Genomic DNA, 19,584 nt, shown 5'->3' on the forward strand with positions numbered 1-19,584 from the left:
CACCTGAGTCTTCTTTCTTCACGTTATGCCTGATTTTGTCCTTTTTGTCTAGTTTATTTGGATAGGGACAAGTACAAACACATAGAGACATTGAACAAACAATCATCCGACGCATTGCACTAGTGTTTCTAGCTCACGCTAATTTCCCACACCCGTCTCTAGATGAAAACAAAAGGAAAGAAAGAAATACATCATCAAAAACAAATCACACAAAATAACATGGCTGGACATTACCATAATTATATCCGCAAAGATGTCATTCTCTTTTCTTTCCATGTTCCCCCTTTCTCTCCGTCCTCGCCGTGTTTTATCGCTGTCCAGGTCAGCGCTGCGTCTGCAGGTAATTCTCTCTGTCCTCGCCGTGTTTTATCGCTGTCCAGGTCAGTGCTGCGTCTGCAGGTAATTCTCTCTGTCCTCGCCGTGTTTTATCGCTGTCCAGGTCAGCGCTGCGTCTGCAGGTAATTCTCTCTGTCCTCGCCGTGTTTTATCGCTGTCCAGGTCAGCGCTGCGTCTGCAGGTAATTCTCTCTGTCCTCGCCGTGTTTTATCGCTGTCCAGGTCAGCGCTGCGTCTGCAGGTAATTCTCTCTGTCCTCGCCGTGTTTTATCGCTGTCCAGGTCAGCGCTGCGTCTGCAGGTAATTCTCTCTGTCCTCGCCGTGTTTTATCGCTGTCCAGGTCAGCGCTGCGTCTGCAGGTAATTCTCTCTGTCCTCACCGTGTTTTATCGCTGTCCAGGTCAGCGCTGCGTCTGCAGGTAATTCTCTCTGTCCTCACCGTGTTTTATCGCTGTCCAGGTCAGCGCTGCGTCTGCAGGTAATTCTCTCTTTCCTCACCGTGTTTTATCGCTGTCCAGGTCAACGCTGCGTCTGCAGGTAATTCTCTCTGTGCTGACAGTGGAGACAAAAATCTCCAGGCCGACAGAAAACCCCCCTGTCTAGAAAGCTCCATGAAACGTCCTTCACCACAAAATGGCCAAGTGGACGACGTGCGAAACAAAAGAGTGGAATGCACCTTGCCCTCTCTCTTTTTCTCTTTTTCTCATCCTTTCCCACTGTCGTTCCAAATATAGTCCTAGGCTGCTTTTATTCTCTTCAACCTTGCCCGTGCCCCTGAACCCTTTGGCACAGCGAGCAGTCTTTTATTTGACGTTCTGTTGTTTGCCTCGCTTGTTTTGTCTCCCTGGGCTCCATTTTCGAGTTATTGTTCAGTCAAACCAATAGTTGATAGCATAAAATGGAGTCTTTAAAAAAAAAAAAACATTTCTCTGTGGAAAGTGCTTTGCATTGCCAATTCCCGGGCTCCTGTCGAATGAGCAGCCAGCCTAACTTAATACCGTGCTCCCGTTTGTCCGTCGATATCATACCAGAGCGTAAAATGCTAGTTTAATAAACTGCTGTGCATTCATCGATTCTCACTTCTACATCCACCTTTCATTGGCTCTCTGGATCCCAGGGGGCAGGCTGGCTTTGTGATTGAATTGGACACTGTATCCTACAATGACCTCAAGACTCACAGCCACTGGCAGTTCTATTACACATGTTGAAAACGGGCAGCGTTCAATTCCAAATAGAGTGGGGCAATTGATTCTTGATCAATGATAAATTATTCTAATCTTGCATAGGCGGGGGATCAATTGTGTTAATGTCCCGTGATTGGCTAAACTTAATTAGCGCAGGTACCGGTCCACAGTTGATCTGGTGGTCTGTTTTTGGCCGGGGTCGTTATCTGACCCCGTACTGATTCAGATCGACCACAGTTTCTCTTAGAATAACGGTCCCAGGACAATGTCCAGAACAGCCATTCGATGTCAAGTCTCTGTCAATCGTTTTAGCCAGCCTTGTATCAACACACTGATCCATTCCCCAGACGGTCACATGGTATGAATGTCCTTTTCCGCTACCGATTTTTAAAGACAGTTTAAGGTGTATGTGTCAGACTCAACGACGGAAAAGAAGAATGAAACGAGCTCTGAAACTTGGTGTGGCATTTCGTTCGCCATTACTGTGACAGAGCTGCCTATTATCACCCCAAGGAGCACCTCTCTTCCTTTTTATCCTCTCTATCTTTGTTCTCTCTGTCCTTTTCCTGCCCACATCCTCCCCTGACCTCATCCCTTCTTCACAGCAGTCTGTCTGTCCTCATTAAGTGAGGGGAGAGATGGAGGGAGTAGACGGAGGGATAGGGCGTTCCCTGGGCCTTTTCCCAGCTCTCTTCCCAGGGGATCTGTTTGTGGAGTCAAATAATAATTGGTGTGTGTTTATGTGTGTGTGTGTGTGTGTGTGAGTTCGTGCGTGCATGCGTGCGTATGTGGACAAGGAGTAATAGTGGTAGTCTGAAGAAACTGCACAGAGCCTGAAGAAAGCTCATGAGATACAGAGATTTTGGCAGGTTGAAAGTGTTTCTCTTGTGAGACTTTAGTGAAACACTTGTCTGGGGTGTTCTTTTGACTCCATTAATGATATCAAGATGGCGGAGTAAGCCTGATGAGCCCTTAAACACTGGCTCTTACTGGAGCAACAACAATAACTCACTAACCTTCACAAGTGGAAGTTACCATTTGCCCTCTTCCTGAGTTCTGTCTGTCTGTCTGTCTGTCTGTCTGTCTGTCTGTCTGTCTGTCTGTCTGTCTGTCTGTCTGTCTGTCTGTCTGTCTGTCTGTCTGTCTGTCTGTCTGTCTGTCTGTCTGTCTGTCTCTCTGTCTCTCTGTCTCTCTGTCTCTCTGTCTCTTTGTCTCTCTCTGTTTGCCTGTCTTTTCCTCCATATTTTCTCCCTCATTTAATGTAACATTCATTGGTATTTTTACTGGTTGATCCTCCCTCTTGGCTGGTACCCCCTCTACCATCTTGTGTACCAGCTGCTTGTAGCCCCCTGTGTGTTAGACAGCCGTCTGCTCCGTGGGGAGGATGCCACCCTAGCACGCAAAGCCTCTCTCCTGGTGAATGGCTGTCACATGATGCCCTCAGATTGTGGAGGGTGAGGATGACTCATAATTATAAAGGTCCCATTTATAGAATAGACTGAGTGACATGGAGGTAAAAACAGAGATAGACATACTGTATCATCAATGGTGAAAGGAGAGCGATGGGTGACATTGACGTGTGGGTGGAAGAGGAAGTCAGAACGAGAGAGAACATGAAGCTCTTGGGTCTATTTCGTCGCCCCCTAAATGGATGCCGTGTTCCCCAAGTTGAAGCTGTTGAACATCACAGAGCAAATCTGAGAAAATCTGTCAAACTCACAGAGCCGGAGTTATTAACCCTATGAAGACGTGCGCACGTACACGCACAGACACAGACACAGACACAGACACAGACACAGACACAGACACAGACAGACACACACACACACACACACACACACACACACACACACACACACACACACACACACACACACACACACACACACACACACACACACACACACACACACACACACACACACACACACACAGCCACACTCATAGCATTACACTGTAGTTGATCTGCTCTCTCTCCTTCCCCTCCCCACCTGATCGATGGCTGGAATGCTCCATTCTTTTCACCTCACTAACCTCTCCAAGGGAATGGAAGTGAAGTGGCTCATGAAATTGACCTGACACTGACAATCAACCCCTTTTTTCTGTCACACTCTCTTTTTTTTTTGCTCTCGTTCCCTCCCTCCCTCCCCCTGTGTCGCTCCCAGAGAGAAGATGACATATCTGGATCTGTCTTGCGCCTAATGTAGCATGATCTAATTCAGCTGAGATGGGCACACCTGGCATTAGATTAACCTGCCCTGGGCACACCTGGTGCTCTGGGGATTTGATTAGGCTGAGATAGGCACAGCTGAGAGAGAGGATACGGGGGATTGGATTCACCAGACAGCAGTTCCAACTGGTACACATTGCAGGGAGAGCTGCTATGCTGCTCTACAGCTCAGCTGTTAACATATATACACACACACACACATGCATGCTCACATGTACACACGGAGGCACACACACACACAGAAGGTCTGTCTGTTGGAGTACAGATGCTGAGGCGTCTGTCTGTAACTACAACCAACGTCGTGATGATAGTGTAGTCACTCCCTTTTCCCACATTAGGTTTCATTCTGTATCCTGCTACTAACTCCCCCTATTCCTCTCGACTCCAGTTAGCCAAGGCTCTCGAACACAATCTGCCTCTTAGCCTCAAGCTATCTCAGGCAGTATCACAATAAACACGCCCTCGCTCATAAGAACTCAAACTGACACAGGCCTCTTTGCCTCGACACATTTAGCCTCCAGCAAACACAAACTTCCTGCATTCTCTCCTCTTCCAGCCAGCTAATCAGCTCTCCTGTATTCTCTGCCCTGCCTACGACTCCCGTTGCCTGAATACAGATGTCAGATATGTGCAGTGTCTATTACTTTACTGTGGACTCCAGCGAGTTGCTTGTATAATATTCTACCAGTGTGTGACCTTTATTCATGCCAGCCCCGGCAAACGATCGGCTGCGAGTGATTCAGTACTGTATGCTGATAGGCTCGTTGTATGGTGATAGGAGCACCGATATGTGTTTCACCAGAGAGGATTGTGGCAAAGCGAGAGGAATAACTGGGCCCAAAATCTGTCTTCTCCTGCAGGTGCCGTTTTTTTGTTCTTCGTTTCCCCCCCCCCCCCCCCCCCGCTCACCAAACAAGGTGTTTTTGTATGGAGGTCAATGAGAGTGTAGTATTTGGTTAGCAAAAAAAAAAATGAATAGCTTATTTACTACCTGTGGCTTATTTGATCGAACAGAAGTTGTGTAATGCTTAGGTTTTTACGAGTGTACTGATAGAAGTAGGACAGGTGACATCCCGGCAACTTTGAAGATTGAAGTTGTGCCTGTTGTTCACACGGGTATCTGCCGTCTAATTGGCTAGAATGGTCCCACCTGCCTCCTCCCGACTGCCTTCCATTTTTGAAGACATTTTATATTCATTGTTAGAGCAGCCTCTTGAGTATCTGGTCAATATATGCATAATGGATCATCTGTGGTTTAACACACATCCCTGCCTCTAGCTACCACACCTCCCTCACATCTCAACAGGTCAGGAGGTCCATGTAGCTGCTGGCTCTGTGTGTGTGGTTCAATCCATCTTCCAGCAACAGGGCAGAGTGGGATCCGTATCGAACTCTGACATCGACAATACAACGCAGAGAGGAGAGGGAGCAGGTAGGGTCAGTCATCAGGCGAGCAGTGAAGAGAGGAAAGTGCATTTCAAGACAGCCATACAGTAGAGTTGGCCTCGTTGTTCCCTCAAAGCTGCACTCGGGCGGCGCAGCTCCCCCGGGACTGCCTCGCAGAAGACATTTCAGCCCGCGCAGAGAAGCATCAGATTGAACATCACTCAAATTTCTAGTTTTCCCCTTTAGTTAACACTACTGTGCGAATTGTGCTCGAACCAACGCCACTTTCAATGCAACACCCTGAAACAAAACGAACTATGCAAGAGATTTTCTTGTAGGCAGAGCACATTGGAGTAGGATTCTATTGCATTTAAAGGCATGTAGGCCCATACTGAGCTGGACTGTGTTTACAGCGTGAGTAGATGCGCTTGTTTTGAGATCAAAGCGAGAGCTGCATGTTGCCACCTGTTCACATTTGTTCATATTCTTTGCTAGTTAGGGAGTTATTATCCCAGTTATAGCTACTTTCTAGTCAGCAATGGGGGAGTGGTTGCTTCCTACATGAGCACAAAACGTGTGCATTTCTAGACATCTTTGAAAGCAAGTAAGGTAAAGAGCTTTTTAAAGGGGCAGTGTTGTATTTTGAGACCAATAGGCAGAGGGCAGCATAATTTGTCTGATTCTCTGTTATAATGCTATGGGAATAATAATGAGTTGTATTTTGTAAAGTGGTTTCTTGCATCAAACAACACAATATTTTCAGTCATCTCCTTGTCTGAAGGACAAGTGGAACAACAGGTTAATGTCAATCCCTACATGTTTTTGTCAAAAGTCTCAAGGAATGTAGGCCTACATCGAACACAACACATTGGCTGCTACTGTAGGCGGAATGATAGAACAGCAATCTCCATGTTAAAATGTTACGGGATGCATTTTCTCCGTTGTTTTTGATGGTACATTATGATCAAATAGCCACGATAGCGTACTTGGCCACTGTTATAACTGTAACTTAAAGCGGTTACAAACACAGTGTTCACAGTAAACGCGCCAGAAGTTGCACAGAATTTTCACAATGTTCACGTTTGCTTGTTTAGCAGACCTGACATTTCTGTGACGGATTTCTTTTTTTTGGAGTGAACATTGGCTAGCCTCACCTTGGTTTTTCAAAGATGACAATATTGGGGGGGGGGAGAGGAGATCTAGTAAAACAACATTCACAGATCAGTCACTGTAGATTTTGCGTGACTGATGTGTACAAGTATTCCGTTGGCAACTGACTTCTGATATGATAGGCCCTCTTTTAATGACTCGGTGATAGTGAATGAGATATGAGATCAAGCTCACAGACACGGTTCCCTATTGTTATTCCGAGCATGGCATATCTCTGCTCTCTCTGTCAGGGAGCTTTACATTGTCTCCTCTCTTCTCCCATAGCGCAGACAGGCCTTTTGGGGAGACACGTTTAGGTTCCCATGGTTACAGTGGATGTACTGAAAAGTGTTTTTTTTAACCATCTGAAATGTGCTTATTTTCCATAGTAGCATTCTCCTTCTTAATTTGTACACATTGTCCTTTATAGTCATGTCTATACACTGGAACTCCAGGTTCCTCCCTAAATGTGTGGCTGAGAGGAGCTGATGGGCTTTAAGAAGAGGTTTAGCAGCCAGCTGTGTGATCTAACTCGTCCTCTAAGGAAAGTCGAGAACAGACGACGCCCGAAAGGCCCTCCTCAAAGCCGCTTGTTATCAAGTCGCTCTGTTCCCAGAGACGGGCCTGTCTGCAGCCTCTTGTCTCAACCTACACTTACAGCCGGAACAGGTGTTCCTGCCTCGCCTTCGCTAAAACACTGTTACCCCCGCCGTCTCCCCTCACGTCCTTCTTTAACAAGCTGTTTGTTCCTCGTTCGCTGGGAGAGGAGCGAAGTGGGATTCACTAATCTCTGAATTCATTATCTGCTTATTACCATTCCCGGCACCTGGATCCCGACAGACACTCCTGTGTTCCCCTCTATGATAAACACACATTATGAAGTAGTGACTGACGATACTGTCTGTCTGTCTGTTCCTAGAATCCCACTCCCGGCTCTGTGCCGGCCTAGTGGCGATGCGCCGGCGTGTAAAACAAGCAGAGTACAATGGAGCGGTTCCCTGTGCTGACACATGGCGTGATAAGGCTTTGTTTCTGTAGGGACAATGTGTTCTCCACACAGTGAGCGTATATTAATACTAATGTGTTGCTCAGTGATACATCACCCGCGGGCCGTCTACTGTCGCAGGGGGGAAAAGCTGCTGATGTGTATCGATCGTGGGAAAAAAAGGTAAATCAGCACATCTCAATGATTATGGGGTGGAGGGGGTAGAGGGGGGCCTGGTGGTTCACTGTAGAGGCTAGCCCAGAATCAGTCAGTGCAGGATCAGAATCAATGGCATGTCCTTTTTTTTTTGACGTTGGGTTTTGACAAGCTGATCCTCCATTGTGTGCGCCCTTGCGCTCTTTATTGATCTTCCTCACACACCAGCCCACCTCTGGCTGCAGACAACAGTCCCTGTTCTCCAGGTTATGCACTGCTGACCATGGACGTTGTTTGTAATAGGTGAATAGATCTGTAATACAGCATGTGTAATGTGTAGAGTTGTGCAAATCCTCCTGATTCCTCAATCACCTCCACACGCACACCACTGAAGCTCTGCTTAACTAAGCGTCACCCCGGGAGTTATTTCATCTCACCGGGGTGCACATTTGTCTCATTTGAATAGCTTTCATGGGATTTAATCGCTTTCCAATTGTGCTCCAAGATATAATGGCACATCAAGTGTGTCTCAAGCACTCCCACTATGCTAACATTGAGCCAATCCCATCCACATAAGGATCCTCTGCTCAGCCTACATATATTCTTGTTCCCAGCCGTGTGTCTTTGCCAGGTACTACTTTCTTAGAATGCTGTTATGAGCCTGGCAAGCTAGGTTACCTACCACGGTGACACCAGCAGTCCTAGAGGGCCACAGTGGAGCCAGTCTGCAGCTGTTTAGCTCTATATGTTGGATGTGTGTGTGTGTGTGTGTGTGTGTGTGTGTGTGTGTGTGTGTGTGTGTGTGTGTGTGTGTGTGTGTGTGTGTGTGTGTGTGTGTGTGTGTGTGTGTGTGTGTGTGTGTTAGCCCCCTCCCCATTGTGTGTGAGCCACTTCTCTAAACCAACAGTGCTGTGAGCGATCAGCCTGGCTCTGTCCTGGTTAATGAGGTCCTTGTTAAAGTTTAATGTCTCTGTTCCACCGTAGTCAGGGAGATTTAGCGCCAGTTCCTCAAGGAGAAGATGCACCACACTGATTTCTGCCCCCAGCGAGCAGAATAGTGATGCTTGGTTTGACTTATAACCCGCAGTCCCCGCGTTTATATCCGCTGGGCGGGTGTGTTTAGGATCATTAAATATTGTGTGGATGAAGGGTGGGTGGGTGGCGGGCCGGCGGGTTGAATCAAGACAAAACAATACTTTAAAATCCATATATAATTATTGTGCGATTTATATCTATAGGCTACATTGAGGTTTTTCTTTCATTATTTTAGGCGATCTGGAGTTAGTGCGTAACACGGCGCTATCGTGCATTAATTTGTGGACAGGTCGAAAAGCATTAAACATGTATGGCAATTTAGCTAGTTAGCCTGCACTTGCTAGCTAATTTGTCCTATTTAGCTAGCTTGCTGTTGCTAGCTAATTTGTCCTGGGATATAAACATTGAGTTGCTATTTTACCTGAAATGCACAAGCTCCTCTACTCCGCCAATTAATCCACACATAAAACGGCCAACCGAATCGTTTCTAGTCATCTCTCCTCCTTCCAGGCTTTTTCATCTTTGAACTTATCTGGTGATTGGCATCTAAACTTTCATAGTATTACCACGACTATCGGCAAAACAGTTAATCTTTCAATTACCCACGTGGGTATAACCAATGAGGAGATGGCATGTGGGTACCTGCTTCTATAAACCAATGAGGAGATGGGAGAGGCAGGACTTTCAGCACGATCTGCGTCAGAAATAGGAACGACTTCTATTTTAGCCCTTGGTAACGCAGACGCTAGTTGGCGCGCGTGAGCAGTGTGGGTGAAATAATTGAATAACATGGATTTCAACATTTATTTTGCAACGCTCGCTCACGCGAGGTGTCCGGTCTGGTCAGCATGTAAGCTTCAGGATCTAACTGTACGCGCGCCAAACAGCCTACACGGCAATCGCCAAACGCTTTTGGGAACGGGCAGAAAAAGTTAAAAGTAGATCCACGGAGGCAAAAAAGGACAACGTCCGAGTTTTAATTCAATAGAGAAAAGCTGCGAAAGGGATAGTTGAAAATGAAGAGAAGGGAGGGCCAGAAAAGTAAATGTTTGGGAAGGATTTGTTGAAGTGGTAAAAGAGGATGATAGCAGTGTTATGTGTGGTGATTGTGAGGTGTTATACAAATTGACAGTCACAAGATGGGGACTTTAAATGGCACGTCAAGGGAACTGTAGCCTGCTGTTCTGATGGGTTAAATGGAAACTGTCTGGACACTGACTAAAGGTCTATAACCTCTCACAGCCTTAATATTAAGCATTTCTTGTAGTAAAATGATACACCAAATGTAGGCTAAATTACTATTCGGGAACAGGAGTGGAGAAATATGATTTCTTTCTTTCAGCATCTTGAGAGAATGTGAATGTGCAATTAGATGCCATCTGTAGATGATAAAATATGCATCCAAGCCAAATTGAAATCTTATCAGAGACATGTTGGGTCATTTTCACAGCTTCTATTTCCTTACAACCGGTCAAACTGATGTCATTTGGACATTTTTGCACAGAAAATCGTTCCTTTTTTAATTATTTTGAGATGACAGAGAAATTTACCGACATCAACTAGATAGACGCATTCATTCTACTGATTTGTGACATTATTCTATAATGACAGAAGAGAAGCTGCATGTATTTAATTATAGACAGTTTGACTAAATAGCCTACCAAAATGTCGGAAATTATAAGCAGAAACATAATCTAAATCAGGCAAATAAAATCCTATGCCCCCTGTCAAATTTTATTTTCACCCAATCTGATTAGCCTATAGCGCATTTTCGATATTAGCGAGTTAGGGTGTGGTACTTCCCTCGGATTTTCACTTTTATCACATATAGTCGGGTGGTTGCAGATGGGTTATTAGCAATTGCGGGTGGGTGCGGGTGAACAAACCGCTTACCCGCGCACCACTAGAGCCGAACACTGACAATGGCATCATATGGTCACAGGAGATACTCTGCCTGCCTGTCTGTCTCACTCCGCAATGCCCCCAATGGTGTTTGTGATGTGTCTGTGTGTACTTATGTGCATGTTTAAATTGCACCTCTACGTGTGAGTGTACAAGTGTGTGTTTGAATGTCTGAATAGGGGCATTGATGCCATTGGAACTACAGTCCCCCTCACCCCATCTCCCTCGCTGTGGCGCTCTGCATATCACATGGCTACTGTCAATACTGGGCCAAACAGTCTCCATGACGGATCATCTAACCAACCATTGAAGTAGCTTTTGGGATTTTTCAGAAAAGCATTAGAAACAATGACAAAGTAATAAAGTCTGCTTTGGTTTACAGCTGTCCGGCTGAACTTAAAATGAGTTTCTCATCATTACTCTGTTTTCTTCTTGCTTGACTGGGAAGGGTGGTCTCCGGAAGAGCCTCTGTTTCCAAGCCCGTTCCAATGGTAGTTCCAGTAGCTCCGAGACAGAGGCTGTGCTGTACACTGTACATAATGATGTGTCACAGAAGCCATGCTACCTACTTGCCCTCAATAATGGTGTCTGCCAAAGCAATGAATAATGGAGGATAATGTTCCGTGTGTCTGCAAGCCACTACCATTCTCTCCTGCCACTTTAATAAATAATAGATCCCCTGTTTCTTCTCCTCTCTCTCTCCTTCTCTCTTTCTTTAGGGACTCTGCAACGAAGGGATGAGGGGACAACGAGCTGCATTAGAGGAGTGAGGGCAGTCTGAGGGCAAAAGGATCTGAAAAGGAAGATTTGGCTGATATAGAGGAGGGAGAAGGTAACCCCAGGACTTAAGAAGGAAAGAGGAAGGGGAGTGGGGGGTTAGGTGCAGGGCTGGACTGCAGGACAGGACTGCAGGACAGAAGGACTGGATGCTAGCCTCAGTAGGCCCCAGCAGGTCCCAGCTCCCACAGAGATGGCCTCCAACTTCAACGACATCGTCAAGCAGGGATACGTCCGCATGCGGAGTAGGAAACTGGGGGTGAGTGGAGCCCCAAACTGAACTGGGGGTCTTTGTCCTTTGCGAGGGGGTTGTGTGTGTGTGTGTGTGTGTGTGCTCGTGTGATTGTCTACTTGTGTATGCTTTTTCCATGTCTGCCCAAGGGAAAGATAAAGATCATTTTTGAAACAAAACAAAAGATGAAACAAAACACCTGTCTGTGTCTCACGAAAGAGAAAATGAAAATGAAAAAGTTTTCTGGGTTGATGTACTCATCCATTTTCTCTTCACCTCTGCTTCAAGCCATGAATATGAACATGAAGTATGGTAATGAAGTATGGTAATGCTTATGAGTCAGAACTGAATGACGTACATCTGGTTGTTGGAATTGGTCTTTCGGGGATGAGTCAGATGAATTATATGTCAATGAACACAAATGAAATGTTTTAATTTGACACTTATGAATATTAGTCAGTATGGCACAGACTGCCTGATTTACGTTTGACATTTTAGCCTCCAGTATTTCTACAGTCATCACAACGACTGCCGAGCACAATGTATCTGCTTTAGTTGTATTGATTCTCCTTGAAACCGTAGAGGATGTTCAGTGGTTTCAATAATGACATTTGTTTTATTTATTCAGATAAAATTCTCCTTAAATGGCTCGTTTTGGCTTCCCTCATTTCGCGGTATGGTTTTGCCTGTGTTGGCGTGAGGCCAGACTGAGGTGTGTCCTCACGCTGATGTCAAGTCCAGGCGTTATCAGAAGGAGACTGACACGTTGTGTGTCTGTGAAATAATGAACTGGCTTTCGACCTGTTCTGTGAGAAAATGCCTGGTAAAAGAAGGGTTATATTTGTATGGCAGGGCTGTTCTCTGTGTGGTCCTCTCATGAACTTCTCCGTTTTCCCCGTAGAACCATTTTTAGTTCCAGGTAGACCCCAAACAAGGTTCTACTTAGAACCTTTTAGTGGTGAAAGGGTTCACTTGGAACCAAAAAGAGTATTAGGCTAGTAGTTTGTGCAGTAGTAGTTTAATCCTGTGGTCGTGTTGCTGTGCTCAGGGGTAAAGACACAGGCTTAGTGTCAGTCAGTGTGATGTGGCAGTCCTCTGTGATGCACAGACTCAGTTACAGACACAGTAGCTCTAAGGAGAGATGAACCATGTCTGTATCTCTCTACCTACCCAGAGGAGACAGTGGATTTACAGCTGTGCACCCCCTCTAGGCTGGATTTGATATGCCACACACACACGCACACGCACACACACACACACACACACACACACACACACACACACACACACACACACACACACACACACACACACACACACCCACACACACACACACAGACACACTGGTTTCTCTCTCAGCTGGTTTTGGCCCAGTATGTCTTATTGTGGTGTGCATACATGTTGATGATGGGACTATCCTTGTTGGATAGTCCCAAAGAGACCATCAGGCTCTTTCCCCTCTCTTCTGTCCCCTAACCATATCTACTGTCCTACCACCTCTTCCACCCACATAATCCCTTCTTCAGCATACCCCAGCCCCGCTAACCCTGTACAATGAACCTCGTACGTCCCTCCAGCGCTTCCTATCTCTGTCTCACGGCATGAAGTCTCATCTTTTCCGTGACTGTAATTATTACAGGAGGCAGGGTCTTGGGTTTCTGACCTGAGGAGAGCAGCCCCACAGTAGTGAGGCTTCTCACTCTCTGTGTCCTCCGCGCCTCGTTTTCTCTCTCCTTCGTGCCTCTGTGGTGGAGTCGCTAGGAAGTGTGCACTCAGCAGGATTGTGGTTACCGTGGTAGCGTGGGGGTTGTGACACATAGCTCCCCGGGGGAAGGCAGGCGGCGGACTACCTGAGTTTGGTTTTTACACCCTCCTCTCTCCGTTCACTTTCTCTCTGTCTCTCTGTTTTTCTGTCTGTCTCTCTGTCTTTTCTCGGGTCTGTCTCTCGCCGTGTCTCTCTCTTTCTCTCCCTCTCTCTCTCTGGAATCGTGTCACTGCATGTTTTTTTTCACGCCTTATTTTCTCCTTCATTTCTGCCTTTATCTCTTATCTTCTTTCTTTTTTCACCATTCATCATCTCCCTCTGTTTTCTTCTCCATCTTCTCCAGCCGACAAAGTGAAATCAGAGGCCTTCACTCTGTCACCCCCCCCCCCCCAGCTGTTCTGTATTATGACTGCGCGGAATTACAACACAATGTCATAAACTCCCGCTTATGCGGCGCTAATGCTATTTACAGCCGTATTCCTGCTTATCCTCCAGTTCTGCTATGTAACGTGTGAGTCCGCATTAGCAGTTGAAACAAAGCCTCTGTTCTGTTAGCTGTTTTAACGCTAGCTTCAGTGGACAGCCGCCCAACAACTCTGACGCCTGATTGAAGACTTCTGAAGACTATGGTCCAGTTGGTGCTCTGGCTTTCATCTCTGAAACAATTCCCTGATATTGTAGTTGTAGTTTATATTTTATTAAGCTCTGTGGTTTTGGGGGGGAGAACATTCCTCTCTGTGTTTTCTGAGTGTACCTCTGTGTGTCAGTGAGAGGAGAGCATGGTAAAAGGCTGTGATTGACAGCTGATGGTCCTATAGGAGGTAGAGCTGCACCTGGGTGTGATAGTCCAGCCACCAGAAGCTGTCTAATAGCTGTTTGCTGCAGCCAGTCTGCTTTCTGACTTTTTTTTATCTTCCCACTACACTAATATCATATGTGCATACCAAAAAGCATGTAAGCATACCACATGCATATCAAAAGGCATGTAAGCATGCCACATGCCTACACAGATTCAAGCTATGAAAATTTACAGAACCAGTCAAAAGTTTGGACACACCTACTCATTCAAGGGTTTTTCTTTATTTTTACTATGTCTACATTGTAAAGACATCAAAACTACAAAATAACACAAATGGAATCATGTAGTAACCAAATATTTTACAGTAGTAAGTAGCCACCCTTTGCCTTGATGAGAGCTTTGCACACTCTTGCCATTCTCCCAACCAGCTTCACCTGGAATGCTTTTCCAACAGTCTTGAAGGAGTTCCCACATATGCTAAGCACTTTTTGGCTGCTTTTCCTTCAATCTGAGGTCCGACTCATCCCAAACCATCTCAATTTGTTTGAGGTCCGGGGATTGTGGAGGCCAGGTCATCTGATGCAGCACTCCATCCCTCTCCTTCTTGGTAAAATAGCCCTTACACAGCCTGGAGGTGTGTTGGGTCATTGTCCTGTTGAGAAACAAATGATAGTCCCCCTAAGCCCAAACCAGATGGGATGGTGTATCGCTGCAGAATGCTGTGGTAGCCATGCTGGTTAAGTGTGCCTTGAATTCTAAATAAATCACAGACAGTGTCACCAGCAAAGCACCAAAGCACCACACCATAACACCTCCTCCTCCATGCTTTAGGGTGGGAAATACACATGCAGAGATCATCCGTTCACCCACACCGCGTCTCACAAAGACACAGCGGATGGAACCAAAAATGTCCAATTTGGACTCCAGACCAAAGGACAGATTTCCACCGATCTAATGTCCATTGCTTGTGTTTCTTGGCGCAAGCAAGTCTCTTATTATTGGTGTCCTTTAGTAGTGGTTTCTTTGCAGCAATTCGACCATGAAGGCCTGATTCACTCAGTCTCCTCTGAACAGTTGACGTTGAGATGTGTCTGTTACTTCCTACCTACTATCCAGGTCTGTACCCAAACAATTTGAACTTCTACTTTTAAAAATCCAACTCTCTAAAAACAAGTCTCTCACCGTTGCCGCCTGCTATAGACCACCCTCTGCCCCCAGCTGTGCTCTGGACACCATATGTGAACTGATTGCCCCCCATCTATCTTCAGAGCTCGTGCTGCTAGGCGACCTAAACTGGAACATGCTTAACACCCCAACCATCCTACAATCTAAGCTTGCTGCCCTCAATCTCACACAAATTATCAATGAACCTACCAGGTACCACCCCAAAGCCGTAAACACGGGCACCTTCATAGATATCATCCTAACCATTGCCCCCCATCTATCTTCAGAGCTCGTGCTGCTAGGCGACCTAAACTGGAACATGCTTAACACCCCAACCATCCTACAATCTAAGCTTGATGCCCTCAATCTCACACAAATTATCAATGAACCTACCAGGTACCACCCCAAAGCCGTAAACACGGGCACCTTCATAGATATCATCCTAACCAACTTGCCCTCTAAATACACCTCTGCTGTTTTCAACCAAGATCTCAGCGATCACTGCCTCATTGCCTGCATCCGTAATGGGTCAGCGGTCAAACGACCTCCACTCATCACTGTTAAACGCTCCCTGAAACACTTCAGCGAGCAGGCCTTTCTAATCGACCTGACCGGGGTATCCTGGAAGGATATTGATCTCATCCCGTCAGTAGAGGATGCCTGGTTATTTTTTAAGAATGCCTTCCTCACCATCTTAAATAAGCATGCCCCATTCAAGAAATTTAGAACCAGGAACAGATATAGCCCTTGGTTCTCTCCAGACCTGACTGCCCTTAACCAACACAAAAACATCCTATGGCGCTCTGCATTAGCATCGAACAGCCCCCGTGATATGCAACTTTTCAGGGAAGCTAGAAACCAATATACACAGGCAGTTAGAAAAGCCAAGGCTAGCTTTTTCAAGCAGAAATTTGCTTCCTGCAACACAAATTCAAAAAAGTTCTGGGACACTGTAAAGTCCATGGAGAATAAGAACACCTCCTCCCAGCTGCCCACTGCACTGAAGATAGGAAACACTGTCACCACCGATAAATCCACTATAATTGAGAATTTCAATAAGCATTTTTCTACGGCTGGCCATGCTTTCCACCTGGCTACCCCTACCCCAGTCAACAGCACTGCACCCCCCACAGCTACTCGCCCAAGCCTTCCCCATTTCTCCTTCTCCCAAATCCAGTCAGCTGATGTTCTGAAAGAGCTGCAAAATCTGGACCCCTACAAATCAGCCGGGCTAGATAATCTGGACCCTTTCTTTCTAAAATTATCTGCTGAAATTGTTGCCACCCCTATTACTAGCCTGTTCAACCTCTCTTTCGTGTCGTCTGAGATTCCCAAAGATTGGAAAGCAGCTGCGGTCATCCCCCTCTTCAAAGGGGGGGACACTCTTGACCCAAACTGCTACAGACCTATATCTATCCTACCCTGCCTTTCTAAGGTCTTCGAAAGCCAAGTCAACAAACATATTACCGACCATTTCGAATCCCACCATACCTTCTCCATTATGCAATCTGGTTTCAGAGCTGGTCATGCGTGCACCTCAGCCACGCTCAAGGTCCTAAACGATATCTTAACCGCCATCGATAAGAAACAATACTGTGCAGCCGTATTCATTGACCTGGCCAAGGCTTTCGACTCTGTCAATCACCACATCCTCATCGGCAGACTCGATAGCCTTGGTTTCTCAAATGATTGCCTTGCCTGGTTCACCAACTACTTCTCTGATAGAGTTCAGTGTGTCAAATCGGAGGTTCTGTTGTCCGGGCCTCTGGCAGTCTCTATGGGGGTGCCACAGGGTTCAAATCTTGGACCGACTCTCTTCTCTGTATACATCAATGATGTCGTTCTTGCTGCTGGTGAGTCTCTGATCCACCTCTATGCAGACGACACCATTCTGGATACTTCTGGCCCTTCTTTGGACACTGTGTTAACAACCCTCCAGGCGAGCTTCAATGCCATACAACTCTCCTTCCGTGGCCTCCAATTGCTCTTAAATACAAGTAAAACTAAATGCATGCTCTTCAACCGATCGCTGCCTGCACCTGCCCGCCTGTCCAACATCACTACTCTGGACGGCTCTGACTTAGAATATGTGGACAACTACAAATACCTAGGTGTCTGGTTAGACTGTAAACTCTCCTTCCAGACTCACATCAAACATCTCCAATCCAAAGTTAAATCTAGAATTGGCTTCCTATTCCGCAACAAAGCATCCTTCACTCATGCTGCCAAACATACCCTTGTAAAACTGACCATCCTACCAATCCTGGACTTCGGTGTTGTCATTTACAAAACTGCTTTCAATACCCTACTCAATAAATTGGATGCAGTCTATCACAGTGCCATCCTTTTTTTCACCAAAGCCCCATATACTACCCAACACTGCGACCTATACACTCTCGTTGGCTGGCCCTCGCTTCATATTCGTCGCCAAACCCACTGGCTCCAGGTCATCTACAAGACCCTGCTAGGTAAAGTCCCCCCTTATCTCAGCTCGCTGGTGACCATAGCAGCACCCACCTGTAGCACGCGCTCCAGCAGGTATATCTCTCTGGTCACCCCCAAAACCAATTCTTCCTTTGGCCGCCTCTCCTTCCAGTTCTCTGCTGCCAATGACTGGAACGAACTACAAAAATCTCTGAAACTGGAAACACTTATCTCCCTCACTAGCTTTAAGCACCAGCTGTCAGAGCAGCTCACAGATTACTGCACCTGTACATAGCCCATCTATAATTTAGCCCAAACAACTACCTCTTTCCCTACTGTATTTATTTATTTATTTTGCTCCTTTGCACCACATTATTTCTATCTCTACTTTGCACATTCTTCCACTGCAAATCAACCATTCCAGTGTTTTACTTGCTATATTGTATTTACTTCGCCACCATGGCCTTTTTTTTGCCTTCACCTCCCTTATCTCACCTCACTTGCTCACATTGTATATAGACTTATTTTTCTACTGTATTATTGACTGTATGTTTGTTTTACTCCATGTGTAACTCTGTGTTGTTGTATGTGTCGAACTGCTTTGCTTTATCTTGGCCAGGTCGCAATTGTAAATGAGAACTTGTTCTCAACTTGCCTACCTGCTTAAATAAAGGTGAAAAAAAAACTTGAACTCTGTGAAGCATTTATTTGGGCTGCAATTTCTGAGGCTGGCAACTCTAATGAACTTATCTTCTGCAGCAGAGGTAACTCTGGGTCTTCCATTCATGTGGCGGTCCTCATGAGAGCCAGTTCATCATAGTGCTTGATGGTTTTTGCGACTGCACTTGAAGAAACTTTCAAAGTTCTTGACATTTTCCACATTGACTGACCTTCAGGTCTTAAAGTAATGATGGACTGTTGTTTCTCTATGCTTATTTGAGCTGTTCCTGCCATAATATGGACTTGGTCTTTTACCAAATAGGGCTATCTTCTGTATATCCCCTACCTTGTCACAACACAAGGAAATAAATTCCACAAATTAACTTTTAAAAAGGCACACCTGTTAATTGAAATGCATTCCAGGTGACTACCTCATGAAGCTGGTTGAGAGAATGCCAAGAGTGTGCAAAGCTGTCATCAAGGCAATGGGTGGCTACATTGAAGAATCTCAAATATAAAATATATTGTGATTTGTTTAACATGTTTTTGGTTACTACATGATTCCATATGTGTTATTTCATAGTTTTGATGTCTTCACTATTATTCTACAAGGTAGAAAATAGTAAAAAATAAGAAAACCTTTGAAAGAGTAGGCATGTCCAAACTTTTGACTGGTGCTGTATACACAAAATGCTGTTCACTTCTCTTATCACATACGAGCACACTCTGTCTGCACAGACCAGAACAAGCACTCAAACACACCATCTTTTTCCCCTGTCAAATGTGTACCCAGACAGTCACCTTCCTCTCCTGCCAAAACCCTGCCAGTCTACTGCCACTCTGGCCTTGTAAGGCTGGACAGCTGGCCTCGCCATCTCTGTCTCTCCTCTATAGCCTATCAGAGCTGTTCCGGACCGCTGCTCTTCTTTGCTCTGTCCTCCCCCTCCTCTCTCCTTCCCCTTTATCTATTCTTCCTCCTCCCCTCCAGCTCTCACTTTCTCTCTCTCCCCAGAAGACCCTTGACTCCTCCAGTCCTCTGGTTAGGCTAATTAACGCTCTCTCTTTCTCCCTCGTCTCCTCACTCTCCCTTTCTGCCTCACCCTCCTGCTGCTTTTCAGTTATATCGCAGCAGTCCAATCAGACTAATAAGAGGCTGTTTAGCATTCTGCTTCCGTTAGCTCTCGGTCCCTATCGGTAGCGCTGTACTAGCTGGCCTCTCCTCTCCTCGCCTCCTCTAGCCACGGTGGAGGAACAGCCCTAATTGCTTCTTAGCCATCCCACTTGACTGTGCCCTGTTTTTTTATGAGCAGGCCGGGAGGAACATCATAAGACACTTTACTGGTGAATCAGACGAGCTACGGTTGATCAGGGAGGATGGAAAAGGTCTGAGGAGATGTGGTTT

The 19,584-nt window shown here is 46.0% G+C and overlaps 1 protein-coding gene across 1 annotated transcript in view; it reads left to right on the forward strand.

Moving 5' to 3' along the window:
* Positions 1–19,584, forward strand: part of LOC120046074 (docking protein 4-like) — a 51,413-nt gene that overhangs the window by 18,209 nt on the left and 13,620 nt on the right. The window contains exon 2 of the mRNA XM_038991011.1: positions 11,081–11,397. Coding sequence (XP_038846939.1) covers positions 11,332–11,397 — 66 coding nt within the window. The 5' untranslated portion in view covers positions 11,081–11,331. The remainder of the gene's footprint in view (positions 1–11,080; positions 11,398–19,584) is intronic.

The sequence above is a fragment of the Salvelinus namaycush genome, chromosome 1, assembly GCF_016432855.1.
Source record: "Salvelinus namaycush isolate Seneca chromosome 1, SaNama_1.0, whole genome shotgun sequence".
NCBI classification, from domain to species: Eukaryota; Metazoa; Chordata; class Actinopteri; order Salmoniformes; family Salmonidae; genus Salvelinus; species Salvelinus namaycush.